At 44.5% G+C, this 22,920-nt stretch overlaps 1 protein-coding gene across 1 annotated transcript in view; it reads right to left on the bottom strand.

Annotated features, from left to right (window-relative positions):
* Positions 1 to 200: 200 nt before the first annotated feature.
* The window catches only part of CACTIN (cactin, spliceosome C complex subunit), a 473,103-nt gene continuing 450,383 nt past the window's right edge, over positions 201 to 22,920 (bottom strand). Inside the window, exon 10 of the mRNA XM_082243969.1 lies at positions 201 to 759. Within this exon, the coding sequence (XP_082100095.1) occupies positions 269 to 759 (491 nt within the window). The 3' untranslated portion in view covers positions 201 to 268. The remainder of the gene's footprint in view (positions 760 to 22,920) is intronic.

The raw sequence follows: 22,920 nt of genomic DNA, 5'->3' as shown, positions 1-22,920 counted from the left end.
ATAATTGAGGGATGTGGTGCCTAGGACTCTCTAACACCCATCAACTTTTCTACTTCCTATGTAGAAACAGGCAAGCCAAAAAGTCAACCTTTTTATTGAAAAAATGTATATGCATCATAAAAAACGTATCCCAGCACATAAACAAAAATGTACATTTCTGTTAGCTAAATAAAACACTGGGGACATCCTCAGGAAAAAAAATTATCCTTAATCTTTTTATTTATGGCATAAATAAAAAGGGATCATATATTACCAGGTCACAACACATCTATCTTCTGTATCGATATCTCTTGAAGTGAAACCACAACTGAAAAATACCATTTGAAAACTGGCAGCGAAAACCATGTCGATGAGAATATTCCCACTCACGATTTACTATTTTGAATGCAATGTCCTCATAAGGAGGCCCTGCATGAAACCTTAGAATTGCAAAGTCCTTATTGTCTTGGCAAGCCTCAAGGAAATATTCAGGAGTTGACCTTTTATCAATCAGATCTGGATAAAAAATATTAAATTTGTAGCCCTGCACAATCTTTGGTGGAGGATTGTCAAAGTCATAGTGGGTCTGGTTGTATTTATTCCACTCAAAGCCGGTGTGTACGCGATTAAAGAACCGAGGTTTACGAGGCCTGTATTTGTCTGCCCATAGATAGGCTTTGCTTGTAACTGGAATTTCCACACTGAAACGAGCTTCATCACCATCCATTCCTTCTTTTGCCTTTCGAATAAAGATGTCTTCAGCACTTTCACTAGCATCACCTAAAAATGTCAACATTTCTACAGTTAATAAAAATCAGTACTTGAAACTAAAACACTGTTATCAATACATTCTCAGTCGCAAACTACATATATTTACACAGACAATAATGCTGATTATCGCAAACATTTTTGGGGCCTTACAATTAAGCTTAAATTTAAAGTTGACCAGTATTTAAGATTTATATCCCCCCCATCACAGCTTTAAGTTAATGACTCCTAGTTAAATTACCCTGTATATCCTACAAAATCTATCTCTATCTCTCTCTCTCTCTCTCTATATATATATATATATATATATATATATATATATATATATATATATATATATACACACACATACATATACATATATATATATATATATATATATATATATATATATATATATATATATATATATATATATAAACAGAGTGAGCTCTTAAGGGCAGAAGCTGCTAGCACAAAGGTGACCAACCCTATGATTCAAATCAGTAATATACAAAAAGAGCAGAGATACAAATAAACATGCATACAGTATAAAGATATTTTGTCACACAAACTCATGAATCACAAAAAAGTCAAATACGTCCATAATGCGCAGACTGTGCCAAAGGTGAATGAGAATCATCCAAAAATTGTATGTTCCCATGTGATAAACATATAAAGTGACATCAGTGCTTCTTTGCAGAAAGGGACTCCAGTGCTTTTCCTTCATCAATATGCACTCACCAGAATGCCATTGATAAATGGCATTGTATCAAATCAACCTTGGGGAATTCATCCAGCTTCTCCTCCCAAAAGGAAATGGCCCCTCGCACAGAATTTTGGCCAAAAAGATGCTCGCCACAAGGAGCCCCGGAAATGATTTATAGTGTAGCAGTGTATTTTGAAAATATGACATACAATTTAAATAAGGGTTGTACATCCAATTAAAAATTAAACTGCCGAACTTACAGTAATGCCCGCCGATCCAGGCCTTGGATAGGGCGGCGTGGTGTCAGCACGTAAGGCTCCTTCCCTACGTGTTTTGTGCACATGCACATCATCACGGGATACACCTACTTACTGATGCTGAACTGGACTCTCTTTAAAAGCCTGTGCTGACACCAAACAATTAATCCAGCACCATTTTGTTGTAGTCCACTGGCTAGCACCATTTTGCAGTATACCAGGGGGATGAATAGAATCAGCCTAATAGTTGTATGCAACATAAAATAAATGAATAAGGGGGGCGTGAGTGAGGACGTACACTGTTAGAGCTCCGGCCATCTCCTAGTGATATTTCAGCAAAATACAGCTACTCTACACCCGGCATAAACTCTAATAATAAGAAAAGATCGAGGAAATCCCAGAGAGCCTCCCCAGGGTTGGAACTCCACCGCTACTTCCCCGGCAACCGCTCTGCAACGACCTGGGCCCGCACACCGGGTGCACGTGCGACTCCAGCAATGGCGGGCTTACCGTCCTCCCCCTCTGCTTCGCCTCGTCTGAGCCCTGGATGGACTGTGTGACACCGCTCTCTTCACAGCCCCATCAGAATCACCTGTCGACTGGATCGGGGGGTGTAGGGGACCCTTATATCCGGACCTTACTGCAAGCTTTGCCGATGAAGAGAGACATGGAGGTCTTGGTGCTCCGCCTCAAGGAGACTCACAGAAAAGACCTACAGGCAGTCCGGTCGGAGATCCAGCAACCAGGGCTGCACGATATTGGAAAAAAAAGTACATTGCGATATTTTGTTTTCAACTATATATATTGCTATATTGAGAGACCCGTTTCTTCTGATTGTATATATACTGCACTGGGAGTCCGGGACAGCCAGGGTTAATGTTACTGTAGGGAAGGATGCTGGGAATGGATGGAAATCATCAAGTATTGCAGCAGGGCATGCAGGCAGCAGCACAGCCTTCTGATTGTAATTGCAGATACAGGGCAGGCCAGGGTTAATAATGGTATTGTACTCACTCAGTGACAGTCAGTGTGGAATTGTGGATTATTCACAGTCTCACTCTCGGGACAGTGGTGGTAGGAGGACTAGGAGCCGGTAGAAGAACACAGCCTGACAGTGACTCACTCGACTTCCGTGCAGCCCACACGTTCAGTCTGCCACCCTGCAGCTAGTTTTCTTCATCGGCACAGCGAACCAATCAGGTGTGCAGGCACGCATGATTGGTTAGCTGTGCAGCCGCTCACAGTGCGCTGCTCACCGCTGAACGTGTAGGACGGATGTGTCGGCTGCAATCACCGAGTCCCAACTTCTCCCTGCCTAATGCCTAAATATCGTGTCTTCGGCGATGTGAATATCGCCAACGCTCGCAGAATGATAGTCGATATCACATCGACTATCGTTCAGCCCTACCAGCAACTGTCAGACAGACTCACTACCGGTAAGTCCTCCCTCTCCATCCTTGAGGCACGTGTCTCCTGACTGGAACTAGTCCAAACCACCCAGGCAGGCTACATCACCTCTCTCCAGCTGCACCTTGAGGAAATGGAAGACCGCAGCCGCCGTAACAACTTGCAGCTGCGGGGTCCCCTGGAGGCGCCTGGCCAGGAATCTCTATTCCCCCTGGGGAGCTGGAGTTTGACCGGGTACACCAGGCCCTTGGACCGCGCTCGCCCGGCTTTGGACAGGCTGCTCAATGTCATTTGCCGCCTCCACCGGTACCCACACAAAGCGATCATCCTTCGGCAAGCCTGGGAGACTGGTGAGCTGGACTTTAATGGGGCCAGTGTCCGTATCCTGCCAGATCTCTCACGTGCTACGCTCCAGCAGAGAGCTCCGATGCACCCCCTGCTTGAAAGGATCAGACAGCTTGGCTGTACCTATCGCTGGTGCTTTCCTATATCGCTCATTGCACGGAAGGGTTTATCTCCATTCACTGTACACCATGCGGATGACTTACCTGCTCTCTTCAGTTTCCTGGGGTCTGACCCTGTCTCGGTTCCGAATTGGCTTCAGCATCTGCCGGGGCAGGCTAGGCAGAACAACAGCAGACGCAACCTGGGCCTGCCAACTCGCATTCCATGGGGGGGGGAGGACGCCCAGAACCTGGAAATGCTCCAGCGGACCGAGAAGCGTAGCCTCTCTTGGGATGCCCCCCTATCGCTCGGTGGAATGGTAACTATATGTATGCACTTTCTGCAATTCGTATCCCCTGAGTGAAAGACAACTTCCATGCCCCATATTTGCTTCCGACCCCCCTGCCTTGCCTACTTGTGTAAATTGCACCACCTTCACAGCCGAGATCTTTTTGCCTGTATGGTGTCTTGGCACACCACGGGCAGGGCTGGCTGACGATGGTGGAGACTGGATATTTATGCACTACCCCCCTCCTTGCTCTTGACGAAGACTGCTCCTGGCTACAATGGGAGGGGCTTTGATCCCCAATTTTTTCTGGTTTCCCTGGGAGAGGGACATGTCTCGAACGAAGCGAGGACTGCCCCTCTAGGGGCCTAACCTTCCACTTATGCACTTTGGGGACGTTAAGCTCTGCGGGTGGGGGGAGGTGGTATGGTAACATGCTTTCCTTACTGATGATTTTTTTTTTTTTTCTGTCACAATATTGCCTAAGGGATACGTGGAATGCTTTCATATGTTTTATGCCTGTGCTTTTGCTTTTTTTTTTTTTACTCTCCGCAGTTCTGTGGTTTGCTGGAGCGGGTGCCTCAGCTATGTATCGCCCTGCCGGGTGCTGCACCATCCCTACTCGGCTCTCAGATGGCTCAGGAGACGTGTGGGTGGATGTCTGGAGGATGGCCGTTGCTAGTGGCCCTCCTCACCTCCCGCCGTCTTTCCGCCCGACGCCTTCCTGCCACTATTTTCCGTCGCTCCTCCCTTGCTGGCCTGGCTGACCTCGCCCCTCCTTGGGGGGGCCCGGGAGTTGTGAGGGGGATGACGTGCCTCCGGTGCCTGCCGGGGTGTGTCTTTGCTCCTGGTGTGCTATGCTCGGTGCACTGAGCCTGGCGGGGAGTGGCGGGAGTGCGTGCCCCCTCCTGTTTCAGTTTCACGGGTGGGGTGCACAGTAAATTGGGACCCCCGCTCTGTGATACCCGATATGGAGCTGTGTAACGCTCTGGGGTTTGATTTTGTGAACTGGATTTGCAGCTGCAGAATTTCCACTCAGTAGTCGTGTAGAGATGTGTTGAATCACCTTATCCAACTCTCTTGACTCATCATGGTGGTTCAGCCTGCTTCAGTATGCACACACACAAACACTCAGAGATGATGTTGTTGGAGTGATAGTGGTCTATGCAATAGTAGTGAGGTTATATACTGAAGGGATAGGCTTGAGTAGTGATAGCAAATAATACACAGAGACCTCTCCCGATACCACTGCCTCTTACCAGATTATGGATAAGTGAGAGCCACACAGTCTGAAATGGAAGTGACACACAGAGACCTCTCCCAATACCACTGCCTCTTACCAGATTATGGATAAGTGAGAGCCACACAGTCTGTCGTCCCGTCTCCGGTGCCAATAGCTCTAATGGTCCCTCCAAATAATGTCAGATTCTCCCAGAATGCGATGGGTTAAACCACTCTCCCCAGAAGCCAATCCTTAGAACAGGTGTCACCAGGAGAAATTCTAGGGCTGACTCGATCGTGTGTCATATGGCATAAAAAACACAAAGCACTACACTACAAGGGTCGCGGCGTGCTGACGTCACCTGCTTGTGGAAACGAGTGTCTATCAGGACGGGCGGAGGAGCCGACCGGCCGGCGGCTCGCCTATATCCTTGCTGAAACTATCTTTTATTCTGTAAGTTGCTGTCTTTTTTACTATTAAAGTGTCTGTGGTAATGCACTATGTAGTGCTTTGTGTTTTTTATGCCATATGACACACGATCGAGTCAGCCCTAGAATTTCTCCTGGTGACACCTGTTCTAAGGATTGGCTTCTGGGGAGAGTGGTTTAACCCATCGCATTCTGGGAGAATCTGACATTATTTGGAGGGACCATTAGAGCTATTGGCACCGGAGACGGGACGACAGACTGTGTGGCTCTCACTTATCCATAATCTGGTAAGAGGCAGTGGTATTGGGAGAGGTCTCTGTGTGTCACTTCCATTTCAGACTGTGTGGCTCTCACTTATCCATAATCTGGTAAGAGGCAGTGGTATCGGGAGAGGTCTCTGTGTGTTACTTCCACTTCCTACTATCACCCTAATTATTTATTTATTATCTGGTGAGGACTTGGGACCTAAGGTTACTGGTGCTTTCCACTATCAGCCATCTGGTGACGGTGTGCACTCCTCTGGGTGATGAAATAGTATTCAACAGTATTACGCTATGGACTGTATATTTTTTCTTTGCATATGATCACCATTTGTGGATGTGAGGACTTATTGATCACATCGACCGAAGGCTGAGCGTTCAGATCTGACTTGAGTTTTGGGCGAACTCTATTCTGCATTCTGGTAAGGAGAATTGAATGTTGGTTTAATCATCTGCCACTGGAATCGTTTATTTCGGACTGTGCCTTTCATTTGGATACGGACTTGTCACCAATGTTGGACTATCATTAGTGTGCTTCATCTTACATTCACCTGTGGATTTAGTACCCATTAGCGCAACTTAGCCCTTATATATACCCATTTTTGCTTGTCACAATTTAAGTTGCTGCTGTGTTTTTTAGTATTTAGCGCAGTTATATCTTTCCTTTATAGCAAATAATAATAAGCACTCAGGTAGTAATGTTGCAGGAGTGATAGCAGATGGTGATAGATAGTATGTCCAGGTATAGGGAAGATAGCTGGAGGATACGGCAGCGTCAGTCAGGCTTGTATTATGAGCGGTTGCACGAACACCTTGTGAGTGCAGACCGTCGGTTGAAATAGCCGCTCAGAGTGGCGCCTAGTGATGACGTCATCAGTTGTTAAAGAGACATGCAGCTATATGCGTTCCATCTACCTGAATGGTGGAACGCAACCCGGAAGTAAGAGGCTAGAAGGTACTGAAAGTACCAGGATCTTACAGTACCCCCCCCCCCTAAGGCCGGCTCCAGAAGGCCTATAGCACTGGTCTCTGAGGGTATTTGGAGTAAAATCTTCGTATAAGCCTGGATGCGTGAACGTCAGAAGCATCCAACCAGGTGTCGTCTTGTGGTCCATAGTTTTTCCATCTGATGAGATATTGGAGTTTTCCTCTGTGGATACGAGAATCCAAAATCTCCCTAATCTCAAATTCTTCTCCACTTTCAACTTGTACTGGAGGTGGAGGTAAGATGGTAGGTCTAATCCCTTGGTTGGGTATATGTGACTTTAATAGCGATACGTGAAAAATGGGGTGTATTTTAAGATCCGCCGGTAATGTGAGTCGAACCGCAGACGTTCCTATGAGTTTCTCGTTTGGGAAAGGTCCCAAAAACAGAGGTCCAAGCTTTTTACTGGGGATTTTCAACCTCAAGTTTTTTGTAGATAGCCAGACAAGATCCCCAATAGTGTATTGAGGGGAAGGTCTTCTACGGAGGTCGTAGTACCTTTTTTGTTGGCTATGAGCATGTGATATGGTGGTGTTAAGTAAATCCAGAGAGTCTTTTATTTGGGTGAGATAGTCAGAGGCTACTGGATTACTTGATGGTAGGATGCGTGGTGGAAGAAGTGTGGGATGAAACCCATAGTTTAGGTAGAACGGACTTTGCTTAGTAGTACTGTGGGTTGCAGTATTATAAGCAAATTCTGACAAAGGGAGGAGGTCCACCCAATCATCCTGTAGGTATGAGGTGTAGCAACGTAAATATTGTTCTTTTTTTTTTTATTTATCTCTTTATTTTGTTTTCAAGGGAAATCATTACATGTACATTGTATTACAAAGAACAAGGTTGGTTCTCTAACAAATCATCATATACTTTAGGCTTTTCTTGTCTCAGAGGACTATTCTACTCCTCTGTAAATTCCAATCTAAACATTTACTATCACTTAACCAATATTATCCCTGGGGCAAGGCAATATCAAGTTAGCAATTCTCCTTTTTGCTCCTATTCATTTTATCCTTACCTTCCTTCCTTATATTCTTATCTCAATTATTACTTAGGTCCTAACTTCATCTATAATCCCCTTATCTTCTTCACCATATCTTCCCTTTTCCTCCTTTTCCCCTTCTCTCGATGCCATGAATCCCACCTGGTCAAGATGTATTATTTTTGCCATTACCTTTGCCAATCTAGTTGCTAGGATTTTTGTATAAATTTTTAAATCCATATTTAGGAGTGAAATAGGCCTATAGCTGCCGCAGTTCGCTGGGTCTTTTCCCTCCTTTAGTATCAATGTTAAATATGCTGTTAACGTGTCTCTTGATAGTGCCCCTTCCACCCCTCTCTGGTTGAACAGTCTTTCCATGTATGGTCCCAATATGGGGGCCAATACATGGAAGTACTGTGGTGTCAGTCCATCTGGGCCTGGAGCCTTACCCTTTTTCATCTTCTTTATAGTCTGTTCTATTTCCTCCCTTGAAATATGACTCTCTAAATCTTCTCTCTCTTCTTCTGTAAGTTTCGGTAACCCGGATTTAGCTAAATACTCTTCCCTTTCCTCTTGCGTTTTGCCTATTTCTGGTAGATTATAGAGCCTTGCATAAAAGTTTTTAAATTCTTCCGTTATTTGTTCTGGTATAACCTTTTTAATTCCTTCTGGCGACACAATCTGTGGGATATATGATCTTATTTTTTGACTTTGGATGAATCTTGCCAAGGTCTTCCCACACTTGTTCCCTGATTCATAAGCTGTCTTCCTTGATATTTGTATCGCGGCCTTCGCTCTGTATTGTAATATATCTAGTATTTGTTTTCTTACTATGCTCAGCTCCCCTAATGTTGCATCTGCCTTTTTTTTTATGTTCTATTTCTAATACTTTAAGTTTGTCCAATAGTATTTGCAGTTGTTTATTCCTTTCCCTGTTTATCCTCGCCCCATGCTTAATTAGTATTCCTCTTATTACTGTCTTGTGTGCTTCCCATAGTAAACCAATGGTGCACCCTGGTTGGTCATTGTTTTTAAAATAGTCCTTAAGCTCCTTCTGTACTTCCGTTTTTACTTCCTCTTTCTGAAGCAAGCTTTCATTAAGTTTCCAGAATCTTTGTTTTCTGGACTCGGCTGAGGAGGCACTATATATCATAGTGATCATTGCGTGGTCTGACCACGCAATGCTCTCTATGCCTGTATATATGACCGCCTGCAGGTAAGCATGGGGTACCAAAAAAAAATCCAATCTCGAATAGCTTCCATGTGGGTGTGAATAGAATGTAAATTCTTTTTCAGTCGGGTGCTGGAGTCGCCACACATCTATCAATTGCTCCTTATGTAGCGTCCTTATCATCCGTTTACCTATTCTCTCAGAGGGCCCCATTTTAGTTCTGGATACATCCATCGTGGGAGACATTTATGGAGACTATTTTTATATTTTCCATAATGGGGCTAAGCTAGATTTCCTGATTACCTCAGGCAGATATCCAGTGGAACAGGGGGGGAGAGTCCCAAGAGAAAAAAAAAAAAAAGAAAAGGGGAAAAACAACTCACTCCACAAAAAACTCACTCACACACTCTTCACCACCAAGTCTCCCCCTCTCACTCACTCAAACACACTTCCTTCCCTCTCTCTTTCACTCCTTTCCCTTTCCCTGTGGAACCCCCCCCTCCAGGGGGAGTACAATACCCACCCTGGTTGGGTTCCGCAGGTCGGATTTTAAATCCTCGCTCCTCCCTCCCTTCCCTATTTAGATGCTTTATATTTCCTATTTCCTACCATCCTCCCCCTCTCCTCTCCCCCCCCCCCACTCCGGAGCCTTAATATCTGGATATGCCTTTCCTCTCTGATTAAATAACAGTTTAAAGCTCTCCTACACTCCACATATAACAAATTAACTCTCTTCATAATAGTTCTACCTTAAAAAAAGGACTAATATTAGTCAAAAAAAAAAAGCAAAAAGGGGGCTCCTATTCCCCCTCACCCCTGCAGGTTATTAAGGGGGCCCATCCCTCCCCCCGATTTTGTATAGCTAATAAAAAGACCAAATCACTTCCCCCCTCTCCTCCCTCCCTCCATATATACCAGCAAGGAATAAACTTAGACAGACAAACGGGGCAGGGAGAAGGCAAGAAATGGGGGAAGCGAAAAAAGGGGATGGAAACCTGGGGAAAGGGGAAAAAAAAAAAAAAAGGGGGAGGGAGTGAGAAGTAAAAGGCAAACCGAAAGCGGGAAGGGGAGAGGGAGAGGAGGGAAGCCATAACACCTTATATATTTATATAGGTTTCTATCTAATCACTTAACTATCCTGTACTTTATCCTTATTTATGTGTTACCGATACCCATTTTCCCCACCTTCTCATATCTTTCAAAGATCATCTCAGGAGAAGGGGGAAGGAGCAGAGTAGCCAACCTATGACATTTCATTGTAGATTTTACAGATCTATATTCCATTCTCGCCCCCTGAAAGGGGAGGGAAGCAAAAAAAAAAAAAAACCTGATTATAATTATGTTGTGCTTTTCAGATTATGTATATGTGCTAAGTGCACCCAAAAAAAGAAAAAAAAAATTCCCCTAAGGAGGGGCTTGCCCCTCATATTTACGTATGTGTCAAAAAGTATGCCTATTGTATGCATATTGTGTCAAAAAAAAAAAAAGGTATATATGTATTGTGCTCCTCACATTTTGTGTATGTGCTAAACCAAAAAAAAAAATTAATTTCTCCCCAAAAATTCTTAGGGAGGGGCTTACCCCTCATATTTACGTATGTGTCAAAAAGTATACATATTGTGTCAAAAAAAAAAAGAAAAGGTATATATGTATTGTGCTCCTCACATTTTGTGTATGTGCTAAACCAAAAAAAAAAAAAAAAAAAAAAAAAACCCCTCCAAGGGGAAAGAGAACCACAACACCATTCCATATACCCATCAATTATCTTAAATAGATCTCACTTCCTACTCTCTCCCTCCCCCTCCCCCCTAGTCTCCCATTGTAATCCCTAGCTAATTCCCTGGTAATCTTCCCAGCCAATTTGGAACCTCTATAGGTGGAACCTCAAAAAAATAAAAAAGGGCTATTCTATCTTGAAAGTTGCGTAACGTAAAAAAACGTCCATCCCTGTTAAATGTTACTGCAAATGGGAAGCCCCATCTATACGTGCAGCCTTTACTTTTGGCTAATTCCAAAATAGGTTTCAAGACAGCTCTTCTCTGTAAAGTCCCTTTAGAGATGTCCGAGAACACCTGTATGTCCATCTCCTGCAATTTCCAAACTCTAGATTCCCAAGCTTCTCTCAAAATCTTCTCCTTCTGGGAATAGTAGTGCAGCTTACAAATTACATCTCTAGGTTTTTCCTGATCTTTCTTCCTTGGGCCTGGTATTCTGTGTATCCTATCCAGTTCTATGTTACCCGGGTAATTCACCCCCAGGATGTTTTTAAATAGCATATCAACTGATTCTTCCAGCTGTGGACTCTTTAATGATTCTGTTAACCCTCGTATTCTCAGATTATTACGGCGACTTCGATTTTCCATGTCTTCCACCCGTAGCTGTAACTTAGCATCTCTGTCGCCCTGCTGTTCTGACCTCTTCTCCAGAGCTAACAGTCGTTCTTTTATTAAAGCTATTTCTACGTCTTCCTCTCGTAGTCTGGTAGACAATACCTGAATCTCATTTTTAATAAGTTGGATCTCTTTTTTGTGTGTCTCCTCAACTCGCCCCACCAGCTGTTCCATGTCGGCCTTGGTTGGAAGGGAACATATCATTGCCTTAAATTCAGCCATTTGTGCGGCCCATTGGGCATTCAGGGGGGGTATGCTCCCTTCTTTCTGTGTTTTCAGGTTGAACCCCTCATCTCTTTCTTGTAAGGGCGAAGTAACCCTAGAATCCGTCATACCACTTGAGTCCCACTCTGTCTGTATCTCCTGCCTCCGCCATTGCTATTGTTGGTGTCTGGTTAGTAGATAAAAATTTCCTTATTTCTCCTTCCGATTTCCCTGAGTTTTTTACAGTATTCTTTTTAACCTTCCTCTTTTTTGTGAGGGTCATATTAGCTTTCTTTTTTCTTCTTTCTTTTTTTTTTTTATCTTTTTCCTTTTTATTTTACAAGGTATTGGGCCGCTGATATTGGGTTTACAATTCTATGAATCTCTCTCCACTTTCTGCGATATCTTTCTAGGTTAAACTTCAGCTGTATATCCTCCACAACTCTATTCCATACACCAAAAGTTATAGCAGGTGATAACAGGTAACTGATGGTAACTATCACAGTCTGAGGAGATTTTGTCCCCTCTTCCCGCTGATCCCACAAGCAAAGTAGGTAGATATAATCAGTTCAACAATGATACAGCGATTACCTTCTCCTGTTAAATGTTCTCTCTTTAGTGACAAGTTATGCTGCTTTTGCCATTCTCCCTTCCTCCTCTTTCGTTCTCAGCTCCACCGACCAGCTACACGTTCCAGCTAGGAGGTGGTGCGGCTCTGTGGCTTCAATACCGCCGCTTCCCACGGCACGGAGCATCCAGCCTCCACCAGCAACACAAGCGAAGGGGCAGGGAACCGAAGCGCTCCGCCGCCTTCGCAGCGTCACGCCGTACAGATCCCCCGCCTCCCTCCTTGCCGTCTCCAAGTGCGGTCTCCAGCCAGCAGCGCCTCCCACCTTCAGAGCCAGTCCTGCACCCTACCTCGTGAGTGTCTCAGGAGGGGAGGTACTTCCTGGGACAGCCGGTCCACCAAGGAGACCGACCCCCTCTCCGTGAACCAATGTGCCGCCAAGCGAACCTCCAGTGGAGCCAGGCAACGGATCCGTGTGGCTCACCGCTCACATCTCCTCCCAGTCATCCAGTCCCCTGGTCGTCCTTCGGGTAGGTTTCCCAAGCTTGCAGGGAGGGAGTCTCTTGCGAGGTTTACGGAGCGCACCCACTCATGACCGCTTCCGGCCACACCCCCCTCATCTCACCCATGTCTGCAGTATATATTGTTCAATACACTGGTTGACTCTTTCAGTTTGCCCATTAGTCTGTGGGTGATAAGGGGAAGTAAGCTTCCGCTCAATACGCAATATGCGACATAGAGCTTGCCAAAACTTAGAGATGAACTGTGATCCCCGGTCAGATAGGAGAGTCTTTGGAATTCCATGTAGTTTGAACACATGTTTCACCAGTAATTCCGCTGTTTCCTTAGATGAAGGTAGTCTGCGAATAGGAATGAAATGTGCCATCTTTGTCAGATGGTCCACTGACACTAAGATGGTAGTAAATCCTTTGGAAGGTGGTAACTCTACTATGAAGTCTAGAGACACAACTTCCCATGGAACTTTGGGTATTGGTAGACTGCAAAGTAGACCAAATGGTTTTGTAGTGTCAATTTTGGACCTAGCACAGATGTCACATAAGGAAACAAATTTCTGTACAGACGTCTTCATTCCAGGCCACCAAAATTGCCTGGTGAGTAAATTAAATGTCTTAGTCATACCCATATGTCCTGCCATAGGTACGTCATGTGATAGTTCTAAAATTTTAGTACGCATACCAGGAGGTATGTAGAGTTTGTTGTCAAAATAGAGGAAGCCTTCTGCATCAGCACTTAGTTGTGGTGGTGGTGAATCCAGTCCTAGGCTGTGCAGAATCTCTTCCTTTAAGGAACGAACAACACCAATAATACGATCATGGGGTATTATAGGAAGTGAAGGGATTTCAGCACAGTTATCTTCGGTTAACCGTGATAACGCATCCGCCTTCTTGTTTTTATCTGCAGGAGTGTAGGTCACTAAGAAATTGAATCTTAGGAAGAATAATGACCACCGTACCTGCCGATGGGAAAGGGTCTTGTTGATCTGAAGGTATTGGAGATTCTTATGATCTGTATATATGAGTATTGGCAACCGGGTACCTTCGAGTAAATGTCGCCAATTTTCAAGTGCCAGTTTCATGGCAAGCAGCTCCTTTTCACCCACTGGGTAGTTCACCTCTGGGCTACTTAGTGATTTAGAGAAAAAGCAACTGGGTGAAGTGGAGAAGCGTTTGTTGGTCGTTGGGAAAGAACTGCTCCTACAGCCATATTTGACGCATCCACCTCTAGGATGTATTGGAGGGATGGGTCTGGATGGAGTAGTATGGGAGCAGAAGTGAAGCTTGATTTTAACAAGCGGAAAGCTTTATTTGCTTCTTCAGACCATTTGTATGTTTTTTTTCACACTTGTGAGTTGTGTGAGCGGTCTTACGATAGAAGAGAAGTTCTTGATGAACTTCCTATAGAAGTTTGAGAATCCGAGGAATCGTTGTAATGCCTTACGAGTTGTTGGTACAGGCCAATCCAGAATACACGATATCTTGCTCATATCCATCTTAATGCCATTCTTTGATATGATGTATCCTAGGAATAATACTTCTTCCTTATGGAATAGGCATTTCTTCAGCTTTACATATAAATTGTGTGCGAGTAATCTGGACAACACAAGTCGTACATGTCTTACATGTTCAGACAAGGATTGAGAGTAAATGAGTATATCATCCAGATATACCACAACACAAACATCGAGTAGGTCTCTGAAGATGTCATTTATGAAGCGTTGGAATGCTGCGGGAGCATTACACAATCCAAAGGGCATCACTAGATATTCAAATAGTCCGTATCTAGTTCTGAATGCCGTCTTCCACTCATCCCCATCACGGATGCGGATGAGATTGTAAGCCCCTTTTAGGTCCAACTTTGAAAAGTAAGTGGCTCCACGCACTTGTTCAATGAGTTCCGGAATGAGAGGTAGAGGATAGCGATCCTTTATAGTAATAGTATTTAACTGCCTATAGTCAATGATAGGCCTAAGACTTAGATCCTTATTGTGGACAAAGAAAAGTCCTGCAGCTGTGGAAGAAGTAGAGGGTCTAATAAACCCTTTCGCTAAATTCTCATCTAAGTATTCCTTAAGATGAGAAAGTTCATCCTGAGATAGAGGATAAACATGTCCGAAAGGTAGTTTACTGTTAGGGAGTAGATCGATACAACAATCATAGTCCCTATGGGGAGGCAATACTTGAGCATTTTTCTCAAGGAAGACTTCAGACAAGTCCTGATAGCATGGTGGTGGTGTGAATTCATCCGACACCATGGACAGGATTTTTTTATAAGATTGGAGGTTACACGTGGTCTCGCAATAGTGAGAGGGGAAAGTTAGGGTCCGTGTTTTCCAATCAATGTTTGGTTGATGTATATGCAACCAGGGAAGCCCAAAAATAATGGGAAAATGTGGTGAAGGTAATACATCAAAGGTGGTGGTCTCAACGTGAGACTTGTTAGTAGTAACAAGAAGTGCTTGTGTTTGATTGGTAATTGGACCTGAAGATAACGGAATACCATTAATTAAACTGACAGAGACAGGGATAGGTTTTGAAATAATAGGTATTTTATTCAAAGCAACAAAACTAGTGTCAATGTAGTTCCCACAAGATCCTGTGTCGATCATAGCCTTAGTAGTGATTCTATTTTGGTCCCACTGTAAGATCAAATGAATGAAAAGATAGGGATTAGAAAAAGAAGTCGTTAATCCCCCCAGTAATACATGTGAACACTTACCCTCTTTTTTGAGGACAAGGGGACAGACGCTTATCAGATGATCAGCGGATGCACAATACATGCAGAGATTTTGAGATTTTCTCCTGGCTCGTTCAACAGACGACAATGGTGGACGTATAATTCCTACCTCCATAGGAGTAGTGTCGGAGGACGAAAATCGAGAAGGATTGGTTAATGGTACTCCCATTTTCTCAGCCTTCCTTTCTCGTAACCGTCTGTCGATATTGATGCTAAGTTGTATTAAGGCATCCAAAGTGCCAGGTAAATCCGCTCGGGCGAGCTCGTCTTTTACGGCTTCGGATAACCCGAGCCTGAACTGGGTTCATAGAGATGCGTCATTCCACCCTGAATCTAGGGTCCATCTCTTGAACTCTGCTACGAAGTCTTCAACAGGTCTCCTTCCCTGTTTTAAAGCCCTCAATTGGGTGTCAGCAGTACTCTGCCTGTTTGGGTCTTCATACAGGCTAGAAAGTTCTGCTAAGAACGCATGATAGGAGTTGAGAAGAGGGTCGTTTTTCTCAAAGAAGGAGTCTGCCCAGGCCCGTGGATCACCTGACATATATGATATAGTGGTACAGACTTTAATTTGGTCTGTATTGTAAGTACGAGTTTTTAAATTAAAAAGCAATTGACATGCGTTTTTAAATTCACTTAATTTTTTTCTGATCACCTGTAAACACTTGTGGAGGGTTTATTTTGGGCTCACGGGGTTGAGCAGCAGTGAGCTGTGATACACGGGCTACCTGCTGTCTCAAAGTCTGATTTTCTTTTTGCACTTCGGTAAGAGAAACAATTAATGCATCTACCTTTTGTGTTAGGTGCATCACATGAGTGGCTAAATCTGCTGAATCCATTTTTTCGGGTTCGTGCAATCTGTAACGCTCTGGGGTTTGATTTTGTGAACTGGATTTGCAGCTGCAGAATTTCCACTCAGTAGTCGTGTAGAGATGTGTTGAATCACCTTATCCAACTCTCTTGACTCATCATGGTGGTTCATGCACACACACAAACACTCAGAGATGATGTTGTTGGAGTGATAGAGGTCTATGCAATAGTAGTGAGGTGATATACTGAAGGGATAGGCTTGAGTAGTGATAGCAAATAATAATAAGCACTCAGGTAGTAATGTTGCAGGAGTGATAGCAGATGGTGATAGATAGTATGCAGGAGAGATAGCAATCATGTACAGGTAATAGGTGATAGGTGATAACAGATGAAGTGTACAGGATATGCTAAGCAAACACAAGGATATAGGTAACAGGTGGTAGTAGGTTCAAGAGCTAACACTCTAGGTAGCGATGCAGGTGATAGATGGTGAGAGCATGTATCTTAGAGCTTAGTAACAGTTCTTAATATGCAGAAAGATATAGCAAGTGGTTTGGTTGGAAGGGATCCCCTGCGGGGTACTTATCACAGGCTGGTGAGCGAGGGTAAGGAACAGGTAGCGAGGTAAAGGATCAGGTAGCGAGGTAAAGGATCAAGTAGCGAGGCTCCGGTCAGTCCAGGTATAGGGAAGATAGCTGAAGGATACGGCAGCGTCAGTCAGGCTTGTATTATGAGCGGTTGCACGAACACCTTGTGAGTGCAGACCGTCGGTTGAAATAGCCGCTCAGAGCGGCGCCTAGTGATGACGTCATCAGTTGTTAAAGAGACATGCAGCTATATGCGTTCCATCTACCTGAATGGTGGAACGAGACCCGGAAGTAAGAGGCTAGAAGGTACTGAAAGTACCAGGATCTTACAAGCTGACGCCTTTTTCTTCTCCCATTTGCCCTTGTTTCTCTCCTCTCTTCCTTCGTGCAATCTTTCCTTTGTGCCTTCCCCGAATACACTACCACCATTGATACGGGGAAAATTACCTCCCTTAACGCTAAAGGACTTAATGTCTGGGAAAAGAGGAGAATGCTATTGCATGACCTTAGATGCTCACACACTGACATTGCATTCATTCAAGAAACTCACTTTAGGTCGGGGGGTTTTCCCTTTCTCCAGAGCAGATTCTTCCCCTGTGTATAACACGCCTCTAATCCAAATGCTAAGTCTAAGGGTGTCTCTATCCTGCTATCCAACAATATCTCATGGTCCCTTACAGATAAACGTGTTGATCTTAATGGCAGGTTTCTGTTCCTTAAGGGTCAGCATTGGCAGCATTAAAGTTACTCTGGCTACCCTGTATGTGCCCAATGATCACCAGGATGCTTTCCTACATAAAACCCTTATTACCCTACTGGACTTTGCTGAGGGACGACTGATCCTGGGTGGTGACTGTAACATTCCCCTGGACCCGGCCTTAGATACGACCTCGGGCCATTCCTCAGTTTCTAGAGGAACTAGGAAACAGATCCTTAAGCTCCTGCACGACGTGCAATTAGTAGACGCTTGGCGTACCCTGCATGCCGGGGAACGGGATTACACTTTCTTTTCGCACCCCCACCAACTGTACTCACGTATTGACCTATTTCTGGTGCCCTATTTCTAGTCCCCCATCTGCTCCTCTCCTCGACTGCCGAAATCTCGATCAAATCCATCACGTGGTCTAACCATGCTCCTATTACTATGACGGTGCGCTTGGAGAGATCGGCTCATGAGGCTGACTGGCGATGGAGGCTCAATGAAAGTTTGTTGCAAGACTCGGTGGACCCAACAGCTCCAGACATTATTTTTATGACAAACGATACCCCGGAAAGTGATCCAGGGTTGATTTGGAAGGCCCATAAGGCGGTGATTCGAGGGGTTCTCATAAAACTTGGGTCGCGCATAAAAAGGGATAGCAAAAAACAATCTCTAAGCTCATATCTGACATTGCCGATCTAGAAATGCAACATAAACATTCGCTGGACCCTTCTATTGGTGCTGAAGTGGTTCGACTCCGTGGACAGGTGTCTGACCTGCTCCAATTTAGAGCCAAGGTGGCTCTTCAGCAGTGTAGGACTCTTACGTACGAGTCGGGAGATAAGTGTGGTAAGCTGCTGGCCAGGACCCTTAGAGAACAACATATTGCCTCCTATATTCCTCATATCACTGACAACAGTGGCCGTAAGTTCTCACTACCTAAAGACATCCCCCAACGCTTTGGTGACTTCTACTCCGCTCCAGACGGCTACTGACTCGACCGCGGTGTCTGAATACCTAGCCTCTGTCCCTTTGACACGTCTCTCGTCACCTGATCGGAACGCCCTGGAAGTGCCCTTTTAGGTGGATGAGTTACAAACGGTGAAAACGGGTAAGGCCCCGGGTCCAGATGGGTTCACCATTCAGTACTACAAAAAACACCAAACCCAATTAACACCCTTTATGTTCAAACTGTTCAATGCCCAGGGCCAATTCTCCTCCTTTCATGGAGATACCCTACTTGCTCATATCTCTGTCATCTCTAAAGAAGGGAAAGACCCTTCTGCATGTGGGAGCTACCATCCAATTTCTCTACTTAATGTGGACGTGAAGCTTTTCACTAAGCTCATAGCCTCTAGACTGCAACCGCTCCTCCCTGACCTGATCAATTCAGACCAGGTGGGCTTTGTCCCCTCCAGGTAAGCAAGGGACAATACCATCAAGGCTCTTAACCTGATCTATCTCGCCAAGCATAACGATATGCCGGCCATTTTTCTAAGCACAGATGCAAAAAAGGCATTTGATAGAGTTAGTTGGGACTACATGTTTGCAGTACTACGGAGCTTGGGCTTCGGTTCACAAATGCTCCACTGGATAACGAGCGTTTACATGACAACTAGGGCTGTGAACACGACAACAGTGAAGGCTAATTTAGTGTACTCTGAGCCATTTCAAATTCATAATGGAACCAGACAGGGCTGCCCTCTCTCCCCCCTGCTATTCGCCCTTTCTCTTGAACCCTTCCTCTCAAAAGTCCAGGCCCACCCTGATATAACGGGCATTCAGGTGGGAACTCACACCCACAAAATCTCTGCTTATGCGGATGATCTCCTCTTTTCCCTCTCAAACCCCCTTGTATCTATTCCGAACCTCCTTAAAGAATTTGAGAAATATGGTGCAGTCTCTAATCTAAATCTAAAAATTAAATACTCTAAATCAGAGGTCTTGGGAGTGGCATTGTCACCTGCACTTTGCGGTCTTCTACAGCAGAAATTCCCTTTTCGATGGGCCCGGTAAGCTCTGAAATACCTGGGCACCCTGCTCCCCTCGGACCCTTCAAATGTTTTTAAATTAAACTCCCTCCCATCTCCTGAGTAAAATACGTGTCCTGTTAGAAAAATGGACTCAGGTCTCCACTCGTGGTTCGGCCGGTGTAACATGGTTAAGATGTCCATCCTCCCAAAGCTTCTTTACTTATTTCAAATCCTACCAATACATATTCCAACATCCTTTTATAAACAAGTTGATGCCCTTCTTACAAACTCTATTTGGGCTGGCAAAAATTCCTAGAATTAGAAAACGCCTGCTGACCCTTCCCAAGACTCACGGGGGCATCGCAGTCCCTGACGCCTTTCGGTATTACCAGGCTGCCCATTTCAGCAGATTGTTGAACTGGTGTAGACACAAGCATCTCAAACTCTGAATGGGTATTGAACAAAGTTTTCATTCTGTATTTCTCCCCAGGGCACCGTGGTGTTTTTTGTCTCTTCCAGGTATCCTTATACTGCAGCCCTACATGGGGCCTACTCTCCGCATCTGCGCTACAGTACTCTCTAGACCGGGCTTCTCCTCTCCACAATCTTCTTTATTTCCGATCCTGGGGAACCTGGCCTTTCCCCCAGGCTGTGACAAGGGCAAATTCAAGACCCTGCTGGAGGGGGCTGTTTTCAAGCGTCACACTTTCTTACTGCCAATGCCTGGCCTACTCTTCTTCTCTTGACTGATTTCCAGGGACCCTATGCCCTTACCTGCTGCCAGGCGCTCCAGCTCCTGCATTTTTTGCGCAGTTTGGGTTCCCCGGCTCCATACGGTAGACACCGGACCCCGTTTGAGGACTTACTCTCAAGGGAGGGCCCCCTCCCTCATGCCCTCTCGCAGATGTACTCCTTTCTTATCTTGCCCCTGGAGGACTTTGTCCTTCCGGGTATTCTGAAATGGGAGGGGAAGTTAGGCAGGACCTTCTCCACCGTCCAGAGGCAAAGCATCCCCCACCTGGCCTCCGATCCTCCATCTGTACCTGCATGCAGGAAACTAACTATAAGCTGCTCACACACTGGTATTATACCCCTACGATGCTTCAAAAAAATTTTTCTAGAGGCATCAGCTATGTGCTGGCGATGTCAGGAAGAGCCTGGTGCCATCCTCCATATTTTTTGGAGTGGCCCCAAACTCAGACACTATTGGCAGGAGGTGAGGAGAATCTCTCAGAAAATGACTGAATACTCAATCCCAGATGACCCGGCCTTCTTCCTCCTACACTGTTCACAAATCCCTCTTAAACAGTATAAAAAAATCTGTTATTCGCCATCTACTTAATGCATTAGCCTCCATTGGAAGAAATCAGCTCTTCCTCAATTTCCCTTAGGCTGAATAAAGTGAAAGTGATCAATACATTTGAGGACATTGTGCTATCCTCACAAGGCAGGAAAGAACAATACTCTTGGACATGGGATTGCTGGAACATGTTTGCTTTCTCAGATGAAGGCTTGGCCTTTACACTGCGAGCTTCCTGGAAGTTGAGATTGATCTCGGACAACCCTCTCTGGCGTCTCCTCTCTTTCTATTCTTTTTCTTGTCTTTCTTCCTCTCCCTCTCCTAGCCCTTCCCCTCTCTGCACGTTACCCCTTCAACCCCCTTACCTTCTTCCCCCCCCTTTTTTTTGTCTTCCCTCCCTTTCCTCTCCTTTCCCCTATTAAGCTTCACAATAAAATTAAAATGATTTACTGTTCTTCTTTATTACCTGCAAATGATAGTTTTAAAATTACAATTTACTTAATCTCCTACAATGCCAGGAATTGTTCGATTTTACTTGTTGCACTTATGTTACATTGCACTGTCTCTTGGGCTCTGTTGTATGTCATTTATGTGCCTTTGTAAAAATAAAGAATTTGAAAATAAATGAATAAACGCACGGAAAAAGAAAAAAAATGATTTAAACAGTAACCACATAAATCACGAAAAAACGATTACTGTATATTCATTTTAAGATGTAGAATGTAAAAATATGCATATTACTTGCAAGATGCTACTGGGATAACCCGACAGAACCACAAAGTTGAAGACAGGATACTACACCCGACAAAAAACACAAAACTAAAGAAGCAGCCACAATTTTCTTGTTGCCATAGGCCCTCATAGGTCTGTTAACAAGGCAACCAGTAAAATAGGAACACCTTACATAGTTACATAGTTAGTGAGGTTGAAAAAAGACATCAGTCCATCCAGTTCAACCTATGATGTGTGTGTGCGTTTGCTGTTAACCGTACATTGTATACCCCTGTATGTTGTGGTCTTTAAGGTACCCATCTAATAGTTTTTTGAGACTATCGATGCTCCCTGCTGATATGACTGTTTGCGGAAGAGAATTCCACATCCTTCCTGGTCTGACAGTGAAGAACCCCCTAGGTACTTTAAGGTTAAACCGCCTTTCCTCTAGTTTTAGTGAGTGGCCACGTGTCCTATTGTATTCCCTTCCTCTGAATAGTTTGTTCCTTATGCTAGGGTAGCCAGTACAGTATTTGTACATTGATATCATATCCCCCCTCAATCGTCTCTTCTCCAGAGAGAATAAGTTCAGTGCTTGTAGTCTTTCCTCATAGCAGATGTCCTACATTCCCCCAATTATTTTTGTTGCCCTTCTCTGGACTCTCCAGTTCCAGCACATCCTTCCGGAGGACCGGTGCCCAGAACTGGACAGCATACTCCAGCTGTGGCCGGACCAGAGTCTTGTAGAGAGGAAGAATAATCTCTTTATTTCTGGAGTGAATCCCCTTTTTTTATACATCCCAGTATTCTGTTGGCTTTGCTTGCAGCGGCTTGGCATTGCATGCCACTGCCAAGCCTGTTGTCTACCAGTACCCCCAGGTCCTTTTCCATCTTAGATTCACCCAGAGGTTCCCCCCCAAGTGAGTAGCTTGCTTTCTGGTTTCTGGCACCCAAGTGCATTACTTTACATTTTTCAACATTAAACCTCATCTGCCATGTAGTTGCCCACCCCATTATTTTGTTCAGGTCCGCTTGTAAGGTTCATCATACAATACACAGACCAAATAGAAATAAGCCATAAACCTATTAGAGGGTGGCAGCTACTTAAAATAAAATAGACGCCCTGCCAAGTCAAAAACATAGAATAAAAACAAAAGAAACAGGCGCCATTTTTTGTAGCCTTCTGGGCGCTGCCATATTGTTGTAGGCCCTCAGATTTCTATATGTGAAACGGTCAATAAAATCGGGACACATGCCAATCTTCCAGAACTCCCTACACAGAATACAAAAGGGAACTACCCATCCTCGTAGTGTTGTATGCTGCCATAAAACCTGCATTGTTCTGAAATGTGTCATAAACAGACTAAATAGATAACCACATCCCTAATGCCTAGATAGGGACCCAAGAAGTGATAAAAAAGGAACTATGTTAAAAAAAAAAAAAAAAAGTATATGGACCTATGAACCAACAAATGCGCAGACAACGCATACATATGTGCGTTGTAGATGAAAAGATACAAGATAAGCATTAATTTAATCGAATTTCAGAAT

Source organism: Pelophylax lessonae (genome assembly GCF_965119305.1).
Source record: "Pelophylax lessonae genome assembly, chromosome: 1".
Lineage (NCBI taxonomy): Eukaryota > Metazoa > Chordata > Amphibia > Anura > Ranidae > Pelophylax > Pelophylax lessonae.
This window is presented reverse-complemented; position numbering and strand designations above follow the sequence as displayed.